The 23336-nt window shown below is 47.4% G+C and overlaps 2 protein-coding genes across 7 annotated transcripts; both read right to left on the bottom strand.

The window, feature by feature from the left end:
- Positions 1-777: 777 nt before the first annotated feature.
- Positions 778-10088, bottom strand: rbb4l (retinoblastoma binding protein 4, like). Of its 6 annotated transcripts, XM_024282741.2 has the most exons (12): positions 9873-10082; positions 8074-8218; positions 7511-7656; positions 7406-7436; positions 7004-7293; positions 5447-5607; positions 5245-5371; positions 5103-5180; positions 4959-5035; positions 3718-3775; positions 3531-3641; positions 778-1029 (listed from the first exon to the last, which is right to left on the bottom strand). In XM_024282741.2, exons 3-12 carry the CDS (start codon positions 7550-7552, stop codon positions 958-960), a joined length of 1047 nt encoding a protein of 348 aa, XP_024138509.1. In that variant the 5' UTR covers positions 7553-7656; positions 8074-8218; positions 9873-10082; the 3' UTR covers positions 778-957. The 6 variants fall into 6 exon arrangements, with proteins under 6 accessions (XP_024138509.1, XP_036068055.1, XP_036068054.1 ...); XM_036212162.1 differs by lacking the exon at positions 7406-7436 and having other exon boundaries at positions 9810-10088; XM_036212161.1 differs by lacking the exon at positions 7406-7436 and having other exon boundaries at positions 7004-7296; positions 9810-10083.
- A 1707-nt stretch (positions 10089-11795) lies between these two features.
- Positions 11796-19139, bottom strand: hdgfl3 (HDGF like 3). Its single transcript, XM_024282746.2, has 6 exons — positions 19006-19139; positions 18279-18355; positions 15336-15474; positions 15110-15259; positions 12557-12679; positions 11796-12393 (listed from the first exon to the last, which is right to left on the bottom strand). Exons 1-6 carry the CDS (start codon positions 19087-19089, stop codon positions 12367-12369), a joined length of 600 nt encoding a protein of 199 aa, XP_024138514.1. The 5' UTR covers positions 19090-19139; the 3' UTR covers positions 11796-12366.
- Positions 19140-23336: the final 4197 nt, after the last annotated feature.

Below are 23336 nucleotides of genomic sequence, written 5' to 3' on the forward strand. Positions count from 1 at the left end.
GCCGCCGGCCACTTCCTGTTTAGCGCATCACTTCCTGCAGTTCGACCGTAAGGAACGCAGAGCTGAGGAAGATGACGGGAAACGTGTGGACCGAACAGCCCCTCCCCATCAGGTTACTATGGCAACCATGCTCTCTGGTCTGGAGCGTTCCTACAGATCTGGGGGTTTGGATCAGAACTGTTGACCAGCCTGTAGGTTCCTCTGTTCTAGAAAAGTCCGAACTTCTTAGTGATGTCAAGAGCAGCTAAAGGTTAAAGACGCTCGCCACATGATGTTGGCCCGGTGGAAACTCCTGGTTTGGTTCTGCAGACGCCATGTGGTCTAACCAAGTCAGGTTGACAGAAATCCGTTAAAACCTCTTCAGTCGGTTCTGACTGAACTTCTTCACAGGTTCAAACTCACAGAAATGTTGGTAAACCACCAAATCTGGCAGAACCTCCAGACGGTCGAGGCTGGTTGCCATAGAGACCCCGCAGAAGACAGACCTTCACCGGACCTTCACCGGTCCGTCTGAGGACCTGATGTCTGAGCCTGTGGAGAACCGGTGGTGCCCCTCGGCCTTTAGCCCCGCCCTGTCTGACTCAGGTACCGTCAGAATCTACCTCTGCAGGTGAGACCACCACAAAGGGCCCGGGCGTCCCTCAGCGAGCAGACGCTCCACGCCGTTCCTGATTGTACCTTCTTACACTTCTGTCACTTTTCAATAAACCTTTTGTAGGATTTGCAGAAACTCCATCATCTGAGTGTGATTCTTGTGCGGAGAACAGAGAAAAGATCTTTAAAAATTTAGAAAAACTTTATTTCAGTTTGTGATGAAGACGACGATGCTCCTGAAGGAGAACGGGCCGGCGGCGGCCGGCAGGTGTTCCTCACCTGAGCGCACAACAGTTTGTGAAATCCAGCAGGAGCTCTGCTGAGACCCCCCCACAGACCTCACGATCCATTCTGGAGGGGGGGTTACGAACCCTGAGGCTCCAGCTCGGATGCGGGGGTGTTGTCCGGCTCCTCGTCGTTGTAGATGTTCTCGGCCTGGAAGAAGAACGTCCAGAGCTGAGAGGGTTGGAGGTCAGACCTTCACAGACGGAAACACTGAAGGACAACTTCTTAAAAACTTATTAAAGGCTCAAGTTGGCCTTTAATATTCTTAAGATTCCAGTTTTTAAGAATTCTATAAAAAAAGAAAAAAAAAATTCTACAACAAATAATTTAGTTTAAAAAAAGAATTAAACTTTGTTTTCATGGATTGTTTTTATGTTGACCATTTTAACATCCGTCCAGAGACAACAGATGAAAACCGGCTGCTTTTTAAAAATGGTAACAGTTTTTTCTTTTTTCTTTTAATTCAACTTTCAAGTTTAATTCTTTCTTCAAATTTTCATTATTTCTATCAAGTTTTCAATAAGTATTTTCCAGTTTACAACTAATTTCAAGTTTTCACTTTTTTTTCAAATTTACAATGCCTGTTTTTCCCATTTTCAATCTTTTTTCATTCACTTTACTACAGCTGTGTTTGCCCACATTAGCTTAGGTGGCTATGCTAGGCAGTCGCCCGGTGGACAGCGTGGCCAGTTCTGCTGCCCAAGGTCCGGCAAAGCCAGTGCTGCCGCCCAGGAGTCAGCAGAGCTAGCAGGGTCGCTGTCCAGGCCTCCAGTCTCTAGGCAGCGAAGCCAATGTGGGCCAACACAGCTGGGCCACCACGGAAACTGAGGACAAACCCAATTGGGGCCCACATTCTCTGCCCACTTCTGAACCATGTGGGAACCACTTGGCCTTGCTGGGTGGGTCATCACTGACAGAAGAACCAGATTTCATCAAAGCTGAGACTCGTTTGTTATTGTGAATAAAGTCTTTCATTTCACACACTTTCATTTGTATTTTGGATTGTGGTTGCATAGTTTTGTGTTGTTCACTTTAAATGTGTTTAAAAGGAAAAAAGCTTTAAATGAGTTAAAAACTGAATAGTTAATAACTAGTCCTTTTTCATTTCTTTTGTACATTTTATCTGGAATAAATAACAGCATATAAATAATATACACTTTATACGAATAAAAAGATGTTTACATTAGTTATGGATATTGTGCATAATCCTACATAATGTTAATAATAAATGAAATATAGCAAAAACAACCTAAAAGAAAGAGACGCTGTTTACAGAGAACCGAAGAACTGAATCTGTGAGAAAAGACAGAATTCATCAGAACTGGAGGAAACAATGAAAGACTTGTTTTTACTTTGAACGTTTTGGAAGGATTCTAGAAAAAGAAAGAAAGAAAAATTAATAAAAAAGATTGTTTTAATTTTTTTATTCGATATTTTGAAGAGAAATACGTGAGCAAACTAACTAATGATACCGATGATGTTTGCAGCAGAAAACCCTAACCTAACCGCTTTAAGGGGGTCCTGATTTGACCCCATAGAAACTTTCTAAATACGTTTTATCGTTTGTTTTTATTTAGTTTTCTAGCTTAACTTAGCACTCCGAGCAGCCGCTTCAGGTCATGTGAGCGAATCAAACGACTCGACTGTTGACTGTACATAATGGACTCGGTGCATCAAGTGTTTCCATTCACTATGGATTTGTGATAATAAATTTACATAATGGAAACGCAGCAATTTAGAACAAACTCACATCTATGGAAAAATCCTTTTTGTGCTCGCAGGACATGGTTTCTGCGGCATATTGAGATGGACACATTTAGCGAAACAAACAACACTTTTTAGACTTAAATAAGCCATGTGACCAACCGTGACAGCACAGCGTCACAGCTCATGCATGAGAATGAGACGCCGACGTCTCCTTTGACATGATGCTGAGCGCTGCAGCATGTGAATGTATCTGCGGTCAAAGGATTGTTTTATCCGTGTTTTTCATGATTTATTGCACCAGGTGGTTTGTGTTTATTTGCATAATCACGATTCAGTAGTAACACTGTAATAGTGAAATGTGTTTGTTCCACATTTTTAGAATTTGGATAAAGTTTTTTGCATGTGAGTGAAAAACGCAGCGACAGACAGAAGTGAACAGAATCTGATCGTTTTCCAAAATAAGAATTCCTTCAGAATCAGAACAAAGACATTTGGTTTTTTTCCTGTCCGTGGCCCGGTACCAGTCTGTGGCCCGGGATCCATGGCCTGGTACCAGTCTGTGGCCCGGTACCAGTCTGTGGCCCGGGATCCGTGGCCCGGTACCAGTCTGTGGCCCGGGATCCGTGGCCCGGTACCAGTCTGTGGCCCAGGGATCCATGGCCCGGTACCAGTCTGTGGCCCAGGGATCCGTGGCCCGATACCGGTCTGTGGCCCGGGATCCGTGGCCCGGTACCAGTCTGTGGCCCAGGGATCCGTGGCCCGATACCGGTCTGTGGCCCAGGGATCCTTGGCCCGATACCGGTCTGTGGCCCGGGATCCGTGGCCCGATACCAGTCTGTGGCCCGGGATCCGTGGCCCGATACCAGTCTGTGGCCCGGGATCCGTGGCCCGGTACCGGTCTGTGGCCCCCTGGTCTTCCTGTGAAGCCCTGCGGAGAGACTCACCATCTGCCACACTTGCATGATGTTGTCCTCGGACACGGAGCAGATGATCCAGGGCTCGTTGGGGTTCCAGGAGAAGTCGGAGATCTTCGCCGTGTGTCCGCCGTGGATGAACTGGAGCAGAACGACAGGAGAACCGGATGAGCGTTTCAGGAAGACCGCCCAGCAACCAAGAGACTAGAAGACCAACCAGCAGCTCCGGAGGGCCGTCCTCGGCGTCCTCTGCAGACTGCTCCTCCCCAATTTTACTGAGAAACAGGAGTCAGAAGATCAGAACAAGGATTACAACATCGACTTCTGCAGCTTTGAAACGAGACCAGAAAATAAATCCCAGATTTATCAGCATCCTGTGACACGTATTGTTGAAGACACACAAACTGAGATAAACAGCTAACTTTAATGCTCACACACTAAAACAATCTCATGGCGGCGCTAACGAATCACAGAGCGCTTCACGGTGTTGACCAATCAGATGGAGCCCTTTAATGTTAGGCCCGCCTCCTGTAAGGTCGAGGGTCACTTGGAGAATTATTTCAGCTGTGTGGACTTTTCTTTAAATCAATCTGTTGCAGTGAAACAGAAATGAGTTGTGTTGTTGTTGCATCATAAGACTGATCACTGATGTCGCACAACGCAGCAACAATCCACATCTAATGTTGCTTTTTGTCTTACTACTTTATTCTGAGACCTTTTCTGCTGCGTCAGCATCTGATACCTGCAGACGACGGTTTGGAGTTTTGTTTTACACCATTTTAGTTTTTGAAAGACCATCTTGTCATTTTTGTTCGGTAACTTGTACGAGGTAAGACCTCTTCCAAAAAGAAATGTATTCATAAACACAAAGTTGTGTATACATTTATATTTTGTGCTCAACTTCGCAGAAAAACTATGAACACAACATTTAGTTTTATGTTTAACATGTCTCTTTAGAATACGACTTTTCTTTATCTTGAATGTGAATTTCTCCTGTTAAACTGTCAAAAACAGGTCACGGGGTCACAGGCTGATGGAGGGAACTCATTCTACTGTAGGAGAGTCTAGGTCACGGGGTCACAGGCTGATGGAGGGAACTCATTCTACTGTAGGAGAGTCTAGGTCACGGGGTCACGGGGTCACAGGCTGATGGAGGGAACTCATTCTACTGTAAGAGAGTCGCAGCTTTTCTGTGCCTGAATTATTTTCGTTGTGTAAACACTTCCGTGTTACTCGTCGGCACATATCCTCCTTTCTCTGCGTCAGAATCTGTCGGTTTACGCAAACTGTGCCCAGGGTCAAAGGCCGCGGTAATACAAAGGCGTCACCACTGGAGCTGCAGCTTCAAAGCTAAAGAACTCTACGTTTCCGTTTAAATCTTTAACCGTTTCAGGGTTTTAAGGTGGACTGCTGAAGCTTTCGGCGCTCACAGCTCCACGCCATCCACACAAGTTTCACCTGAGGTCCCAGACGTTGAGGCGGCGGTCGGTGCCGCTGGACGCCAGGATGGTTTCATTATGAGGAGACCACTGGACCTGAGGACAGAGGAGCGGCCGGGTCAGATGTGCTGGGGATTCTGATCTGGAGCTTCTGACCTCATACCTGGAAGATCTCGTCTTTGTGAGACTCGAAGGAGTGGAGCTTCAGCTTCAGGTTCCTCAGGTCCCATAATGCAACAGTCTGCAGAAACAGCGGTTGCGTGGTCAGCGTGCGGACAGCGTCTGACGGCGTGTGTCTGGCGTACCTTGTCGGCGGAGCCTGTGGCCAGAATGAACTCGCTGTAGGGGTTGAAGCTCAGACAGTTGACCTCGGCCGTGTGAGCGTCCACAGAGTGGCTGGCTTTGGACGTGTTGTTGGACCGGGTGTCCCATCTGCAGGAGAGCACAGCAGAACCCGGTGGGTAAAGAGCCGGAGCAGGTCTGACCTGAGGGCCCGACAGAACCCACATCATTAGCTTCTGGTCGTCTGCGACCGAGCCGAACAAGGACTCGTGCAGCAGGTGCCAGGAGACGTCCTCCACCACGGCGGTGTGGCCCGTGAAGATGGTTTTAGCGTCGACGATTTTGCCCTCCTTTGGTCCGGCGCCGATGTCCCACAAACAGATGGTCTGCAGAACAAGAACGGAGAGGAGAGCTGGGACCGATCCCAATGATGAGGAACCAGCTAGTGCTGGGTGGATCGATCCAAAGTATGGATCTGAAGTCGGTATCGGATCGATACTTCCACTCTTCATCTGCAACAACCAGCTGAGTCTCTGCCTCAGTAGTATCAGCAGACCTGTCAGATCTCAGTGCATCCTCTGTTCACTTTACTTTTCACCTGTTTTATTGTTCTATTTAAAGGCTAAGAAGTTACTAATTACTGATATTTCTACCAGATGTTTTATTATTTAAGGGCGACAGTGGCTCAGGTGGTAGAGCGGGTCGGCCAATGATTGAAGGATAGGCGGTTCGATTCCAGCTCCCGCCAGCCAAGTGTCGTTGTGTCCTTGGGCAAGGCACTTAACCCTACTTGCCTCCAGTGTGGCTCCACTGGTGTGTGAATGCGTATGAATGTTCTGGTGATGGTCAGAGGGGCCGTAGGCGCGTACTGGCAGCCACGCCTCTGTCAGCCTGTCAGCTGTGGCTACAGTAGTAGCTTACTGTCACCAAGTATGAATGAGGTGTGAATGAATAATGGATATACAATGTAAGCGCTTTGAGCGTCTGGAAAAGCGCCGATAAATCCAATCCATTATTATTATTATTTAACAATTTGATTTGTTTGTTTCTTTTGGTTTGTTGACATTTTTGCTTTCACTTCTTCACTTTTTATTGAATTTAAATAAGCTTTTATTTTAATAAACTATTTTCCAGTTAACTTAAAATATTGTTCTGATTTTGCTTTTATGTTTATCACGTAAATAAAAAAGAGAAATGTGCAAAAATTCATTCATGGCAATAAAAAACAATTGAGATTTTAAAATTCATGTCAGATCCACCAAATTTTTAAAAAAGTATTGATATTGGGATTGATATTGGATTCCAGGTGGATCATCTGTGCTCCTGTTCTTGGACGTGGACCTCGCCTCTGGCTCGTCTTGGCCGTGGAGCTCGCCCCCACCCTTCCCCCAGTCCTCTCTGGCTGAACTCTATTCAGATACACAGTTATAGAGTCAGATAAGCTAATCTTTCTTTAACTGTTCTGGTATCTCCTGTCCGTCCTGGGATAGGATCTCTCCTTCATGTGGGAATCCCTCAGGTTTCTTCTTTTTTCCTGAATCAGGTTTTTTAGGAGTTTTTCCTTACCGGGAGGGAGGGTCTTAAGACAGGGATAACTCGTTTAGTTTAGTCGGTTTAGCTTTTAGCTATTGTTTATATTTTACGACTGACCTTCTGCTTCTGTAAAATTACAGATGTGAAGCCCAATGAGGGAATTGTTTTGGTGAAATAAAATTTAACTGAATTTAAAAGCCATTAAAGGAGAGCTATGCTGTGGCGCTCTGACGGCGGGCGGAGACTCACGTGGTCATCGGAGGCGCTGAGCAGGTTCCCGCTCAGGTTGGGGTTCCAGGACAGGCCGTAGCCCTCCTTCTGGTGGCCCTTCAGCCTCAGGTCGGGGCTGCACTCTCCGCTGGGGTCGGGCTTGGCCGGGTGCTTGGTGTAGTCGAACACCAGCACGTCGGAGGTGGGCGTCTTGGTGGCGATGATGCAGGGATTCTGGGGCATGTAGCGGGCACGGTTCACCTCTCCGTCGTGGTTGATCTTGATTTCAATCTCAATTTTCCCGCTCACAGAACCGAACCCTCCGAATTCTGAGGAGAGGAGAAGACACAGGTCCAACAGAAGCCCCTCCCACTCTGACGCCAGCCTGAGCGATCCGTGGCTGGCGCTCCTTCAGCGCTGATGCTAACGCGTAAACACTACCTGAGACGGGGCGGCGCGACCAACGTACCTGCTGGAGGACACAGAGCAGCGGGTCAGTTCAGACCCCAAACGCCTCTCCGGCGCCGTCCCTGCAGGACCACCTACCTCCTTTCTCGCTGTCGTAGTGCGACGCGTCGAACTGGGCATCGTCGTTCGGTATCTGCACGCTGGCAATCACCAGGTGGTTCTGCTCGTCTGACGTGTGCGTCCCCAGAACCAGCCTGTGGACAGCGTAGTCCTTCCCCTCGGGCCTGCAGAGGTCCAAACGGGGAGGCGATTTAAACCCGTCGGTTCTGGAGCTTCAACATCATCAGAGCTGAAGGTTCTACAGGACGGCCTTTGATGAGCCAGAAAGACGACGGGCTCAAACTGATGGAACGTTAGTACAGCAGCTGAGGTAAAACGCTGCATGATTCTCTTAACCTTTAACCCCGGAGCTCCAGAGTTTCTGTTCTTTGATTTACTGTAACTTTCTAACTGCTTTTCTCCTTCAGAATCTACTGCAATGATCCTGTTAACTGTTGGGAAGTTACAACATGTTAAAGATTTTGTATTTAAGTGTCACCGGTGATGCCTCTGGTGTTAAAGGGTTAAACCCTTCAGCACCAAATCCAGGAACTTCCTGATTCTGCGCATTGAAGGGTCTGAAACTGGACCTCGGCGGTCACCTGTTGACGTCCGGCAGCCACTGCACCGTGAGGCTGGGCCACTCCAGGGCGTGCGTCATCACCAGGTCGTACAGGAAGGGCGTGTTCTTCTTCCAGATCTTGTACTCCTCGTTGATGACCCGCTCCTCCACCGCGTCATCGTAGACTGCAGCAGAAACAGAACCGTGAGAGCAGACGGGCTGAAACCCAGACTGAGAAACGACGCTGACGTTAGCTTCTGATTCCCGACGTTAGCTTCTGATTCCCGACGTTAGCTTCTGATTCGTGAGAGCACTAAAGGAACATTCAACACATGGACCACCAAAAACCAGGTCCTGTTCAAAAACCGCTGGACCCAGACTGCTCAAACTGGATTAAATTTTGCTTCAGGTAGTAAAGAATACATGAAAAACTGTTTCAGATTTGCGAGAATGTGAAACAGAATGATTTTATCGCCTGAGAACAGGCGGTCAGAGTGTGATAAAAGTGATAAAATCATCCTGTTTCACATTTTCACAAATCAGAAACTGTGTTTAATGTATTCTTTACTATCCGAAGCATATTTGAATCCAGTTTGAGCTGTCCGGGTCCAGCAGCTTTTAAACAGGAGCTGTTTTTTGGTAGTCTACGTGTGAAAACTACAGTGGAATGTTCCTTTAGTGCTCTCACGAATCGGAAGCTAACTCCCAACAGAGACTTCCCTACAGAAGGACTTTGGGTTCACATACGGATTCAGTTTCAGATCCAGTTTCTGGACTCTCCAGCACCTTGTGGAAGCAGAACCTGTTTCCTCTGAAGACCAGAAACTCCGTAATGAAATAATGAAACCATCAAATGTTCCACTGTAAATTATTAAAGTAAAGTAGAAAACAGGATCCGGTTCTCTGCCTTTCAGGCTTATTGAAGAATCCTGAACTGATCCGGATCCCAGTCCTGAAAACTGTAGAACCGGACAGAGAAGAAGCCATGTATAGAGTCGGAACCGCGATGACAGATGAAAGAGTCACCAGTGTTCAGATCCGAACGACCTTCAGCTGCGGAACTGAATCTGTTACAGGTGTTGTCCCAAGGTACGTTCCCCTGCCAGAATGTGTCCCCGCTCTCAGACATTGTTCATTTGTTTCATTAGACTCACAATTTGTCCCAACAAGTGTGAGAGGTAAGTTGATGATTACGACAGACTATATTCTGGGGCTTTTGGGAGTTTCACCTTTTTAACCAAATATAGTACCTAAAACCAGAGGGGGTCCAGACTCGGTCAGGCCGCTGCTGATCCAGGAGCCAGAATCTGTGGCCCCAATAATTTGCAGTAGAAACATCAACTATTTAATATCTGTCCGTTACATGCTTCCACCACAAAGTCACTTTCATAATTGACGTTTCTCCTAAATTCCTCAAAGGTCGTTTTCCCCACTGTTTAACAGAAGAAGCTGTCGTTGTTTTACATAGAATATGTGGGAAGAAAATGTGACGATAGAGAATCATCCATCGTGGCGCTTTTTGTGACAATATGAGTGTTACAAAAACAAATGAACGATGTCTGAGCCCGGGGACACATTCTGGCAGGGGGGACATACCTGGGCACAACACCGGAACCAGAACCGGGACCGTTTGTTCGGGTTCTATAATGTTGAAGCTTCCCGCTCTACAGAACCGGACTCCCAGCGGAACTCGTCGAACTGATCCTTCCGTCCCAGACCGCAGGTAACCGGCGGGACGAGTTAGCTACACCCGCTGCGTTAGCAAGCTATGCTAACCTGACAGCGAAGGCGCGAAAACTGGCCCGCGAGGACCGGAATGATGGCGGGCGGGGGACCGACCTTCTTTGTCCGCCATGTCCGAACCAGGTCCGAGCGCCGCGGAACGGTCAGAGAAACCAGGGGGGAGATCCAGTACGAACCGCTACGCCGCAGAACCGAGCCGCCAGACACGGTGCGCTTCGCGCATGCGCACATGGACCTGAGTGAATTCCCGAAGCTCAGCGCTGCGCTGGTTCTGCGCAGACTCAGTAGTGATCGGAGGGGGGCCGTAAAAACAGTCTTTGGTCAGATTACGTGATCTGGTCAGATGTAGGAAGCTGATTCGATATGGTGAAAGCTGAAGGGAAAAGAAGATCAGATTACTTTACGTCTTTGTTTGTAAACAGACTAGAAAGGAGGGGCTGGCTGCCCCCCCCCCACACACAAACACGGAGCAGCAGCCCCCTCTAGAGCCAGAAACGGTTCACGCTGTCGTTCATAAAAGGCTGTTGTAAATGAGTGTCATTAACGAGGGTCCCTGAACGCCTCTTCACAGGAGCGCTGGTGATACCGCAGATGCTTCTGTTGCCATGACAACAACTTTCCAGTCCTGGAGGCTGAGAGTCTTTTTCTGAAGCTTCAGGTCTGCAGATCAGCTGCTGGTAGTCCAGGATCCAGATCTTTGTGGACCCAGAGAAAGTCTCTGAAGGACCAAAGTCAGGAGGATCAGAGACATAGTTGGAGGCCAATCACGGGAAGTTTAAGCTGCTGAAAACGTCACTTCCTGATCTGGGATGAAATGTTTGGATTTTTTTGTTTCAGAAACACTTTGATGTAAAAGAGTCTCCAGAAGTCTGAATGATGAGGAAGATCAGGTTTGGCATTCTGACTTTATTCTGCAAAATTTCCATAAACAGCAAAAACGGTTTACAGTAAATACAAATCTGTGAAACGCAAACAGAGGAAGAGACAGAAACTGCAGGAGGTTCTCCCCAGGAAGTTCTCCCCAGGAAGTTCTCCCCAGGAGATTCTCCTCAGGAAGTTCTCCTCAAGAGGTTCTCCCCAGGAGGTTCTCCCCCAGGAGGTTCTCCCCAGGAAGTTCTCCCCAGGAGATTCTCCTCAGGAAGTTCTCCTCAAGAGGTTCTCCCCAGGAGGTTCTCCTCAGGAAGTTCTCCTCAAGAGGTTCTCCCCAGGAGGTTCTCCCCAGGAGGTACTCCCCCAGGACCCCTCAGCTCTGGTTTTGCAACAGATCGAGAACGTTACTGCACAAACGTCTTAAAAATGTGAAAACAACGGCATGCCACCATGAGAGCTTCTCCACGAAGATCTAGAGCACCAACACACAGGAAGCTCACCAGAGCCGCAGGAGGCTCCTAAAGTCTACGACCAGATGGACGATACAGGTACGGAGCAGCTACGAGGTGAGCGCACAGCCAACATCTACCTGTCTACAAGTCCCGCCCACCTCAAACATGAAACAAGACTGAGAGCTGGACGCCCCTCCTCCTGAGGAAGAGCTGGACGCCCCTCCTCCTGAGGAAGCGCTGGACGCTCCTCCTGAGGAAGAGCTGGACGCTCCTCCTCCTGAGGAAGAGCTGGACGCCCCTCCTCTTCAGGAAGCGCTGGACGCCCCTCCTCCTGAGGAAGCGCTGGACGCCCCTCCTCCTGAGGAAGAGCTGGACGCCCCTCCTCTTCAGGAAGCGCTGGACGCCCCTCCTCTTCAGGAAGCGCTGGACGCCCCTCCTCCTGAGGAAGCGCTGGACGCTCCTCCTCCTGAGGAAGAGCTGGACGCCCCTTCTCCTGAGGAAGAGCTGGACGCCCCTCCTCTTCAGGAAGAGCTGGACGCCCCTCCTCTTCAGGAAGCGCTGGACGCCCCTCCTCCTGAGGAAGCGCTGGACGCCCCTCCTCCTGAGGAAGAGCTGGACGCCCCTCCTCCTGAGGAAGCGCTGGACGCCCCTCCTCCTGAGGAAGCGCTGGACGCCCCTCCTCCTGAGGAAGCGCTGGACGCCCCTCCTCCTGAGGAAGAGCTGGACGCCCCTCCTCCTGAGGAAGAGCTGGACGCCCCTCCTCCTGAGGAAGCGCTGGACGCCCCTCCTCCTGAGGAAGAGCTGGACGCTTAAGGAGAAGGACCTCACGCTGCAACAGAGACATGTGAGCCTGGCGTTTCCCACATGCACCTGAACACAGGTGAACAGAATGCAGATCCTTGGATGGGCATGTACAGGTGAGGGTCATGTGACCAGGAGGGTTTGAACCTCCTGGTCACATGACCCTTTTGGACCAACAGAAACACAGCGTTCTCCAGGTGGTCACTGACTGGTTGATGGGTCGGTTCCCCTCGATAAATGAATGAATCTGCGTTAAAATCAATGGCTTCACTGACAGCTGCTCAGAAGGTTCTGGATTCAGTTTCAAAAGCTCAGATTCGTGTGACTGAGACTCTGAAACCCGGGCCGATCCCAGAACCAGCCTGAGATTCCTCCTTTGACAAACTCAGCGTCCAGATAAGAAAGCGGTTCGGGCTGCCAGCAGGGGGCACAGATCCCATCTCCAACGGTGTATCCTGCAGTCCTCCTTAATGCTCCTCCATCAGCAGCTGCTTCTGAAGAAAACAGAGTTCAGTGGAATTAGTAAATGCTGGTCCTCTGAGGCTGGATCACTTCTATCCACAGACGTTTCCTCTGACTTCAGGACTGAGACCAGATCAGACTGACGTTCATTGAACTCTGTTCATCTGGAACTCTGAGGACTCAAACCCATCCCACCTTGCTCTCCGCAGCGGTCTGAATGAAGTCTCCTCCCTCAGAGCCGCTCCTCTGCTCGCCATCTTTGGCGTCCTTCTCCAGGTCTCCGTCTGCAGGTGAACTCCTGAACAGCTTGAGCGACTTCTGCCACAAAGATGTGGAGAACATCAAACATGAGAGCAACAGGAGGATGCTGCAGCTTTGACAGTCTTTTATTTTGAAGGGCATGGCAGCATGAATGCAGCGACCCGTCCTCATTCATGACATCATTACGACTGTACCTGGAGCTCAGAGTCGACCTGATCTTTGAACCAAATCCAGGTTTTCCCTCAGTTCTCTGAATGTTTCGGTGCTCTATTAAACCAGCTGCAGTAAGTCGGGTTATTTCAGAGTTTTCGGTTTGTTCATCGGACATTTCAGTGCAACCGCCTTTTCCTCACAACAGACACGTTCCTTTAGTGTTTTTCTACAGAAGTCTCTCCACGCACCGTTTCTGCTGCCTTTGGCAGAAAGGGTCTCACACACGGAGATCATGCGATCTTCGCATGCGGCGCATGTTCTGGCTGATGGAGAGCAGTTGCTAAGCAACAGATCAGGCGGATGTGAGTGACTGGATGTGTGAGCTGCAGCTTCTGTTTGTGTGGAAGTGAGAATAATCTGTGAGCTGAAGATCTCCACGCTCCTCTAAAAACCTGCAGATTTTAAATTTAAATTCAGCAGGACTGAACATTTACAGACGGAGGAGTAGCACCCCCTTGTGCCCCAGTCACTGAACTGCAGGAAAAGCCTCGTCATCACAGGTAGAACTGGAACCGTTTGGAGGACCGACAGAAACAGATCCAAACAGAGCAATGACATCATCCCGGCTGTTGTCCAATCACCAGCAGGGAAAAAGAATCACATGGTGTTTCAGCTGTGAACCCGACAATGATTTTACAACCCTCTATGACCTAGAAAGGGATTCACCAGGTTCTGTTGTTTAATGTAATTACAGCGTTTATTTTATATCTAATAATGTTTCAAAAAGTCCTCAAAAAGACGTCAAGACATCCAAAGATCAGGTGGATCAGGCAGATGTGATGGACCTCTGTGAGACTAACAAAAAGGAGTTGACTAAGATACCCTGTAGAGTACATTTTTATTTATTTTTTGGTTATTTATTTTTGATGGCCTACAATCTACCCACATGTCCTTCGACATAATGAGCACCGTTCTAGAACATCTGCTCTACAACATCTACTCTAGGAACATCTGCTTTAGAACATCTGCTCTAGAACATCTATTCTAGGAACATCTACTTTAGAACATCTGCTCTAGGAACATCTATTCTAGGAACATCTACTCTAGAACATCTGCTCTAGAACATCTACTCTAGGAACATCTACTTTAGAACATCTGCTCTAGGAACATCTGCTCTAGGAACATCTGCTCTAGAACATCTGCTCTAGAACATCTGCTCTAGAACATCTGCTCTAGAACATCTGCTCTAGGAACATCTGCTCTAGGAACATCTACTTTAGAACATCTGCTTTAGAACATCTGCTCTAGGAACATCTGCTCTAGGAACATCTGCTTTAGAACATCTGCTCTAGGAACATCTACTCTAGAACATCTACTCTAGAACATCTGCTTTCAGGAACATCTACTCTGAATATTTGCTTCAGAACATCTGATCTAGCAACATCTGCTCCAGAACATCTCGTCTATGAACATCTGCTCTAGAAACATCTGCTCTAGAATATCTACTCTAGAACATCTGCTCTACAACATCTACTCTAGGAACATCTACTTTAGAACATCTGCTCTAGAACATCTACTCTAGGAACATCTACTTTAGAACATCTGCTCTAGAACATCTACTCTAGGAACGTCTGCCTTAGAACATCTGCTCTAGAACATCTGCTTTAGAACATCTACTTTAGAACATCTGCTCTAGAACATCTGCTCTAGAACATCTGCTTTCAGGAACATCTACTCTGAATATTTGCTTCAGAACATCTGATCTAGCAACATCTGCTCCAGAACATCTCGTCTATGAACATCTGCTCTAGAATATCTACTCTAGAACATCTGCTCTAGAAACATCTGCTCTAGAGCATCTGATCTAGCAACATCTGCTCCAGAACATCTTGTCTATGAACATCTGCTCCAGGAAAATCTGCTTTAGAACATCTACTCTAGGAACGTCTTCTCTAGAACATCTGTAACGGGATGTTTTTTTTCCTGAAATATTACAGAGATGAAAGAAAAATGTTCTGGAAACTTGATCAAAGAGTCAGAAGTCAAGTTGTGATCAAAAACGTTCTGACAGTTGGACTGGAGACAAACTGAAGCCATCCAATCAGATTCTGTCTTTGAATGTGTAATTCATCTGAGTTTAGGAGAACATCCAAAGTTCTCCCGGTCTGTCAGACACAAACATCAGAGTATCATCAGCATAACGACGGACATGTTTGCTGTCTCCCTGATCACGTGACCTAATGGAAGCATGTTGGATGGTCAGGATTCTTCAGTTCTTCATCGCCCAGGTGGAATCAGGCAAACCTGATCAGGTCTGGCCTCTGGCTGAACTACCTTGGAGGTTTTCTTCTGTTTGGATCCGGTCTTCTCCTCTTCCAGCAAGTTATCTTCATCTTCCACAGAGTTGTCCTCCTCCCCCTCGCTGCTGCCGTCGGCCGCGTTCCCCGCCTCCTCCGTTTCTGAAGAGCTCTGCTGCTGAATGTCCTGTAAGGAGAACACGGGTAAAGACCAGGATCCTGTGGACCACAAGGGTCCTCTGAGGGGCATCAGGGCCTTTGACCTGGTATCCGGTGAACTTGACTCCAGGGTTGTTCTCTATCTCCCACAGGCCCTCGTTGAAGCCTTTCCTCTTGTTAGACTTTCCGAACTTCTCTTTGTAGTCGCTGTACGGCAGGAGGTCTTTTGGACCCAGGAAGGCTCTGGAGAAGAACATGGGTTCAGTGGACTTGAGCCAGAGAAGGTTCCTGTCAATAAAACTGTAAAGATCTTTTCATCTCAGCAGAAAACCAACGTTTTTATGTGAAAGTGTCCAGGGAGAAATCCCCACTATTCAAACTTCATATGAAATACAAAACCAACACACACACATTACACAAGGAGGTGGGACCCCTGATCTTCTGTCCCCTTTCCCATCCCTGGCGGTGTGTGTGTGTGGGTGGGTGGGTGAGGGGTTCTGGATTCCTGGACAAAGCGGCTCTCTCAGCGCAGAGAGAGGATCCCTGAGACCATGAGCTGGGGGTCACATCCCATCTGTGTCCCTGTGGTTCTGGTTCTTGCCCTCGATCACTGGGCCTGGGTTTGGTCATGTTTTCAATACTCTTCAGGGACCCCCTCTACTCTTGGGCGACCTCTGCCTTGCTTTCTCCTGGACCTCCCGCGGGGCAGGTGGTTACCTGGAGTGTGGGGTGAGTCTCCCTTGGGGGGCCCTGGCCCGTTCCTCTGGGCTTCTCTACTGGGGTGGGTCCCCGTACGGGCTCCCTGGTGTGGCGGCTGTTCTTCTGGCTGGGATTCTCTGTGCTACTGTGGCTCCCTGGTCTCTGGCGTTGGGGGCCCCTGTGGTGGTCCTGCTGGTCTCGCTCTGGGTGGTTGACGAGACCGCCCGGTGGGTGGATCTCATCTGTCTGCTGTAATGCTTGAGTGTGCGGGGGCCCCGTCTACCGCTGCTATTTTGGTGGCGGTCTTGGTGTCGGGGTGACCGAGCACTCTCCCTCTTTTTTTACATTCCCTTATCCACCTCTATAGAACACACTCACCTGAGCACAGGTGTCAGCTCGCCTGAGCACTGATAGTCTGCGTGACAGACTGTAACGCTCTACATGTGAGGAACTGTAGTTGTTTTGTTTACATGTTGACATCTGTGTGAAGATTGTTGAAGCCAGCAGGTATATAATATGAGTGTGTGAGTGGACAGGCCCCGCCCCTTTAGACTAACTTTTGCACCAGTAATGGTGATAAACCCCCAGCAACTGGTTGCTCTATGGACCCCCCCCCCTCGTAATCGTCCTGATATTTCCTTCTTCTCCATCCAGTCCAAAATAAACTAACCTGTCGATACTTGAGAACTCAGTCTGACTTCCCTTTTGACAGGAAGGAGAACTTCCGAGTGAAAGGAGGTGAACAGGGGAGGAGCAGCGCCTCCTCCAAAATCTTCTTCAACAGAAGAGACTTAGGGAGAGAGAGGAGAGGAGATGGTCCCAGAGAGGAGGCGCTCCCAGAGAGGAGATGTCCCAGAGAGGAGATGTCCCAGAGAGGAGGCGCTCCCAGAGAGGAGATGTCACAGAGAGGAGGTGCTACCCGAGAGGAGATGCTCGCCAAGAGGAGACGCTCCCAGAGAGGAGACGGTCCCAGAGAGGAGGCGCTCCCAGAAAAGAGATGCTCCCAGAGAGGAGACACTCCCACAGAGGAGGCGCTCCCCGAGCTGTTCCGCCTTTTACTTTGATCCAGGACTTTCTAAAGTTTCCGTCTGAATCTCCACGTTTCTGTGCTGACCTGCTGCTGCAGTCTCAGTAACAGCTGATGTAAACACTAACAGCTGATCAGAGAACACAAACGAACCCAACACACTGACCATCATCATGAATGCAGACCTTCATCTGTCCATCACATATCCTCATCACTTCCTGCTCCTCCTCGTCTTCCTCATTCTGTCCATGAGGACGAGTTCTTCTCTAGAGATGAACGGCTGACCTTCATCATCTGAAACACGCCGGGATTTCTTTGTTCTCACAAGACTTTGTTCTAGTTTCAGCATCAAACTCTGATTGGTCAGAGGGGTGTGTGTGTGTGTGTGGGGGGGGGGGGTCATCTGTTGGTCTCATTACTGACCAAAACTCGGGAGCACTCGGAGTGCCTCAGGGCTCTTCCCGTTTTCCATATATTTCTCCTCAACTTTCCCTGGTCGCAGAAGACGCCCAACTCCACGAGTGAACCGAGCTTCATCGTCTCTTTCACACGCGGAATCGAAGTCCATCCTGGACTGTCCTGAACTCTCTGGGTTTTCTGCAGCCGGTCCAGAACTCAGCAGCTCACATTCTTACCAGAACTTCTTCAAGACGCCATGTTCCGATTATTACACAGAATGGAGACGTTCAGGAATTTAAAATGCCAAATTAAATCAATTAATTCTTAGGATAAAACTATCAGTTTGTTAAACAATTAATTTAGGAAAACTTTAGAAAAAAGCTGCACAAAAACACTATTAACATGATAAATAAAAACACATTTGGGGATTAAAATATTTTTTAACATGTTGGTTGATACTAATATTTGAGATGTAAACTTTTTCTCCCAAAGATTAAAGATAAAGTCTAACAGGTGAATCTTCATGTTGTTTTAGGTCAAATCTGAGCTGAAATGAACAAGAAGGATCTGAGTTTGAATGAACTGAACTTAAAGTGGCGCCGTTCACCTCGTCACCCCTGAGAGAACGGACCTGAGCGTGAGGCCTCCTGCTCCGTCAGGGTGATCGGCCCACACCTGAGAGGCGTTCACCAGAACCAGCGTCTGTCAGAGCGTCATTCCTGACAACCAGATGTGGTTCTGATCATTGCAGGACCGACCGGTTCTACAGAACCCATTGGTAACAGAGGGAACCGGCAGATTACACTGAAGGGTCTCTGGTGCAAATGCCCGAACCCCTGAAACGGCGTCCCTCCTGCTCACGGCGGCATCGCCGCGGGAGCAGAAACCGACCGACGGCGCTCCTTAAGACGTGCAGACGTACGTTTCATGGGTGCCGAAGAAAAAAATGGGATGTTTGTTAGCGGGGGGTTTGACCGCTCCGTCTGGAAGTTCATCGATCTGAAAGACCAGAGACAAGTTTGAAAAAACGGTGAGTTTTAAAGTGATGAGGTTTGTCCCGCCACAATAAAAGCCTGAAGTGATGGAGGCAGAACCAAAACAATAAACATGTTAGCTAGTCTGAGTTAACGATCTGACAGAAGTGGAGTTTATCGCCTCCATAGTTTATTAAGACAAACAGGGTGAACAGAAGCAGCGATTTTCAGGTTCTACACTTTTACAGAGCTGGAAGATCCTCAAACAGGAAGTTTGGCAGGTTTCTATGGTTACAATAAATCCTAAATATTTTAAAAGATCAAGAATAAAAATTCATGTTAAAGAATTAAAACATTCATAAATAAAATATTTGTCAATAAAAATCCTGACAATTAATTAAATAAACTCTAAAAAGAGTATTTTCTGTATCATATTTTCTCCAATGATTTTTTTTAATTGACTTCACACGAAACACCTGCTTTTACCGCCAAGAACGCGTGGATCTTCGCGGGAATTTGGTTCCTTTTCCCGCAAACACCTGAATGTGACGTGGGACAAACTGATGGAGACCCGCGGAGGCAGCCCGGATCCAACCGAACCGCCGCCGAACCGCAGCGGCGGAACTTCGGAACCGAGCGCTCCCGCCTCCCCGCGCGCCCGCAGCCCCCACTCACCCTCGCGGGCCAGTGCGGGTATCCTTTCATCTTGGCGAAGACCAGGTCTCCCGCCTTGAAGTCTCGCGGCCGCGGACGAGCCATGTTTCCGGTGAGCGCTCGCGCTGTGAGGGCCTCGGAGCCGCGTCTGCAGCAGCGACGGTTACCGGAGGACTGCGGTTCCGCGAGAACCGAATAACCGAGAAAACCCGCGGGAAACGGAGCCGGACACTATATTACACCCCTACGAACCAAACCCCGCGTAAGTCCGGCTCAGAATACCAGAGAGCGCGTAGCCGGACGACAGATGGAACAGTGCAACTTCCGGTTTTCAAAATAAAACCAAGTTCGACTTCCGCTGATTCTGCGCCTTTTTTCACATTTTCTTTTATCGTTTTAATTTCAGATAAAAACACACCAGAAATGCCGAAGAACAGTTCGTCTGACTTTCTTTTAAACGTTTTGAATGTAACTGAGCATAAAGTTCTAAACAATGACATTTACCAAAATTTGAGACTTTGGGAAATGCTGCAGGTGTCATGGCGGACAGAGTAACATGGCCGATGGACGTCAAACCAGAAGTTGTCATAATGCACAAATCAGAAGTCTACAAACTAAAATGTTCGGACGTTGTATTTTTATGATATATATATTTATATAGGGCTGCCACGATTATTCGACTAATCGACTATTAAAATAGTCGACGAATAATTTGGTCGTCGAAGCGTCGTTTTTTTGTTTGTTTTTTTCCTTGTTTTGCTCTTAAAACTACTGTTCTAATGCCGGGTCGGCCTTTGTCTTTGTCACACATACGCAGTGGTGCTAATCCGGTCAGCAGTGACGTCACAGGAAGTTCTCTGTAGGCTCATAACAACACGCTCGCTCGAAAATGTGGGAAACATAAGGAAAGTAAAAGAGGAAAAAGTGTCAAATGTAATTTCTGCAAGACAGAATTTGTGTTCCATGAGAGCACGATGGCGATAAATGATCATCTGAAGATGAAGCATGTTGAGAGTTTGATCACGCTGAACAGAGAGCTTCGTCTAGCTAAGCTAACATCGGCGCTAACACAGCTAGCTCTGCCGCGGCTGTCATTACTGCGCTGTTTGGAGATGAACCAGAAGATCTGCAGGAGATCCGTGTCTACGGCGCTTCTGTCTGCATAGTGAACGTTTCATAATCTGCGCTCTTCTAACCAAACGCCGCGAGGACGGCGCGGATAACGAGTTTACACTGGAAATGAACCGCTCGTCAGAGGCTTCATTTATATTCCGCGCCGCGATCACGTCGTTAAATTCGAAGAGCGGATTATGAAACATTCACCGCAGACAGAGAGGCTGTGTGTCGGTACGGATCTGCAGCAGAGTTATGGAACGATTTAAATCTACGAGTCCCAGAAGTGAAGGAGCTCACCTAAAAGTCCAGAGCTAAGTTTACAACTGTAGCATTACATTATCTGCATTAAGCTGCAAGTAAATGTAACTTAAAGTCACAAAAACGACAACAAACAGCAAAACAACCACAACAATAAAGAAGTATCACAGATTTATGGGTTCTCCCCCAAACTGAACAATATGAAGTATCGGTCTGTGTATGTGCAGTGGATGTAGGTGGAGAAAGAATGAAAGTACTGATGTACATTCTAACATCTCCTGCTTTTCTCCCTTTTAAAAAAAATATAATTTTCTCCCTTTTTATTTATTTTCTTTGTTTCTATGGACATCCTCAGGTTTTTTATGCATATCTTCAGTTCAAAGATGTTATTAGTGTTTCGCTTTAATAAATGGGCCTCAGTCAGCAAATATTTTGAGTGTGTTTATATCTGCAAATAGCTTTTGAAATACTTTATAAATGTTTTATTAAATATATGTTTTAAAGCTTTAAAAAAGATTTGCAGGGTTTTAATAAGGTTTCTGTAGTTGATTCAGATTACCTCATTTGATTTAAGTTTTAATGCCAAAAACAAATGAAGGAGAAAAGCTGCAGATTCATTAAAAGATTAATAAACTATTGTCTTTATTTTAGATAGAATATAGCTTAAAGACCTCAAGTTTAAAGATAATGATGGTTAAGATGAATGTTTTACATCCAGTCGCCGCACGAACCGATTAGTCGACTAATCGAAAAAAATAGTCGGAGATTAGTCGACTATTGAAATAATCGTTTGTGGCAGCCCTATTATACATATATATATATATATTCTGTTTTCTATGTTATGTTGATTGTAGCACATTAAAGGAAGGGGGGGGGGTGTTCGTCCACTAAACAGGAGGAAGAACTAAAGCAAGATAACATCATTACATTTTCAAAATGAGCAAATTGCATTTCTAGTAATTATATAAATATGGAAAAAAATCTTCAGCTCAAGGCAAATTAATGGTTGCTGTGTTTAAACTGGATCTAATGTATGTATTTTTTAATCTTAACATTGAATAACGAGCTGTGGGCTGTTATTGCTTTGAAACAGTAAAGAACGAGCGGGCTCTAGAGACTTCCGCTTCTGGTATTCAGGTTGACGTCCATCGGCCATGACGGAGCGTCTTACATCAATCTGCCAAGACGTCCGCCGCGTTTGACTGCAGCTGGGCGCCTTTCACTTTTCGAGTAATTTCGTCTGTGGTCACATGACCCTGCAGTCACTGTAAACACATTTGAAATACACAAATCTAAAAAACACAGAAATACACAATCAGAAGACAAAGTTAGGGCAATTATTTACACACAATCACAAAAACGAAGGAATTCCATTTAAAATGTCAACATTCGCACACAGACACTCAGGGCTGCAAACTTGACATAAAAGCTTGGAGTGATGCTGCAGGAAAAAAAGAACTTTTAACAGAACAAAGACATGAGACGAATCAGGCGTAGATTTGTGACAGCGAAATTGTGGAATAACGCACCTCAAGATAAAAAAAAACCTGATTAATTGAAAAGTGTTTAGAAAATAAAAGAGAAACTATTGACTGTAGAAGAGAACTGGACAGAGTTAGTATGACGTGACACAGAAAACCCTTCACTTCCAGTTCCAACCATCCAAGTCAGTTTAGTTTCCATCTTTCTGCAATACAAAAACATTTTGGAGCCAGACGAGGTCAGTGAGCAGAGATTGGTCTGATTCTGAGTCAACATTTCTATGGGAACCACAGTGGCGTAGGTGAAGGGCTGACACCCAGGAGCCCTGGGTTTGATTCCAGGGTTGTCCACTGATCCCCACCCAGATTGGGTCCTTAGACCCTTGACGCTGCTGCCTCACTGGGTCCCTGTGCCCCTCAAGTACAGGGTTGTGTCAGGAAGGGCATCCGGCGTAAAATCTCTGCCAAATCACTGATGCCAAACAGTGGGTGGTGTTACACTGTGGCGACCCCGAAAGGGATAAGATGAAAGTGAACTACTATTTCTATGGGAACCACAGTTGCTAATCCGGAGTGAGCTTGATGGAAGTCGACGCCGCTCCAGTTCACACCAGACACGTTGACCTACACCGTGAGTTAACGAGAGCGCCGAATGGAAGCGGCCTCTGTTCTGTGCGGCTTGGCGGCGCTTCCCGGCGTGAGGTGACAGTGACTTTTGTTTGACGGTTTCTGTGCTGCTCGCTCCAGCAGTCGGATGATTTGTGTCTCTGGATGTCAAACTCAATCGCACAGGCGGCCAAAAGCAGACAGTAGATTGGAGGCCGAACAAGACAAACTGAACTGAATACATAAAAACTTTTAAAGCCTAACTTTTTTACATTAATATGAATAAAAACAGACAGGAATTTTATTCCAGAATAAATCAATTTAAACCTTAAAATAACTTTCAATAATTTACTCGTCACAAAATCAATATTCTGTCAAATTTGGGACGTTACAAGAAAACATGAGATGTTAATTCTAATAATAAATGATCTTAGCCAGACAGGATTTCGGATCCGCCCGAAGCTTTGAAGAAGACAAAGAAGGAGTTCAGGAATCCTGGAAGAACAGAGTTTCTGCAGAACTTCCAGCAGATGGCAGCAGAGGGACAGAAATGTGTCTGTTTGTGTCTATACTGTGTGTCTCTGTGCTTGTGTGTCAGTGTGGTGTAACCAGACTGTTGTCGGCCTCCTCTGAGGTCTCCCAGCACGGCTGTGGTCGGTCCAGTAGGGGGCAGCAGAGGCAAACAGAACAGTGCGCCCCCCCAGCAGCTCCTGTGTTGTTTCCGGATGACCTTTGTGCCCCCCACCCCGTTGTCAGCTCCCATCATGCTCCACGGCTGTGGTCATAACAACCCCCCCCAGCAGGCCCCCCCAGCCCGCTCAGTTTATCACACGTTTTACAGTTTCACACTGTTCACAGTCGGACCTTCATGTGGCATCACCGTCAGAGGAG

Source organism: Oryzias melastigma, linkage group LG6 (assembly GCF_002922805.2).
Source record: "Oryzias melastigma strain HK-1 linkage group LG6, ASM292280v2, whole genome shotgun sequence".
NCBI classification, from domain to species: domain Eukaryota; kingdom Metazoa; phylum Chordata; class Actinopteri; order Beloniformes; family Adrianichthyidae; genus Oryzias; species Oryzias melastigma.

Coding starts and splice junctions, on each gene's coding strand:
- rbb4l (XM_036212161.1), bottom strand. CDS start 9,888: ATGGCGGACAAAGAAGGTCGGTCCCCCGCCCGCCATCATTCCGGTCCT. Junction 7,657..8,073: donor TGGCTGCCGGACGTCAACAG/GTGACCGCCGAG, acceptor GGACCTCTGCAG/GCCCGAGGGGAAGGACTACG. Junction 5,372..5,446: donor GACGACCAGAAGCTAATGAT/GTGGGTTCTGTC, acceptor GCTCTCCTGCAG/ATGGGACACCCGGTCCAACA.
- hdgfl3 (XM_024282746.2), bottom strand. CDS start 19,089: ATGGCTCGTCCGCGGCCGCGAGACTTCAAGGCGGGAGACCTGGTCTTC. Junction 18,356..19,005: donor ACCCGCACTGGCCCGCGAGG/GTGAGTGGGGGC, acceptor CTGGTCTTTCAG/ATCGATGAACTTCCAGACGG. Junction 12,680..15,109: donor AACAGAAGAAAACCTCCAAG/GTAGTTCAGCCA, acceptor TCTTTGTGGCAG/AAGTCGCTCAAGCTGTTCAG.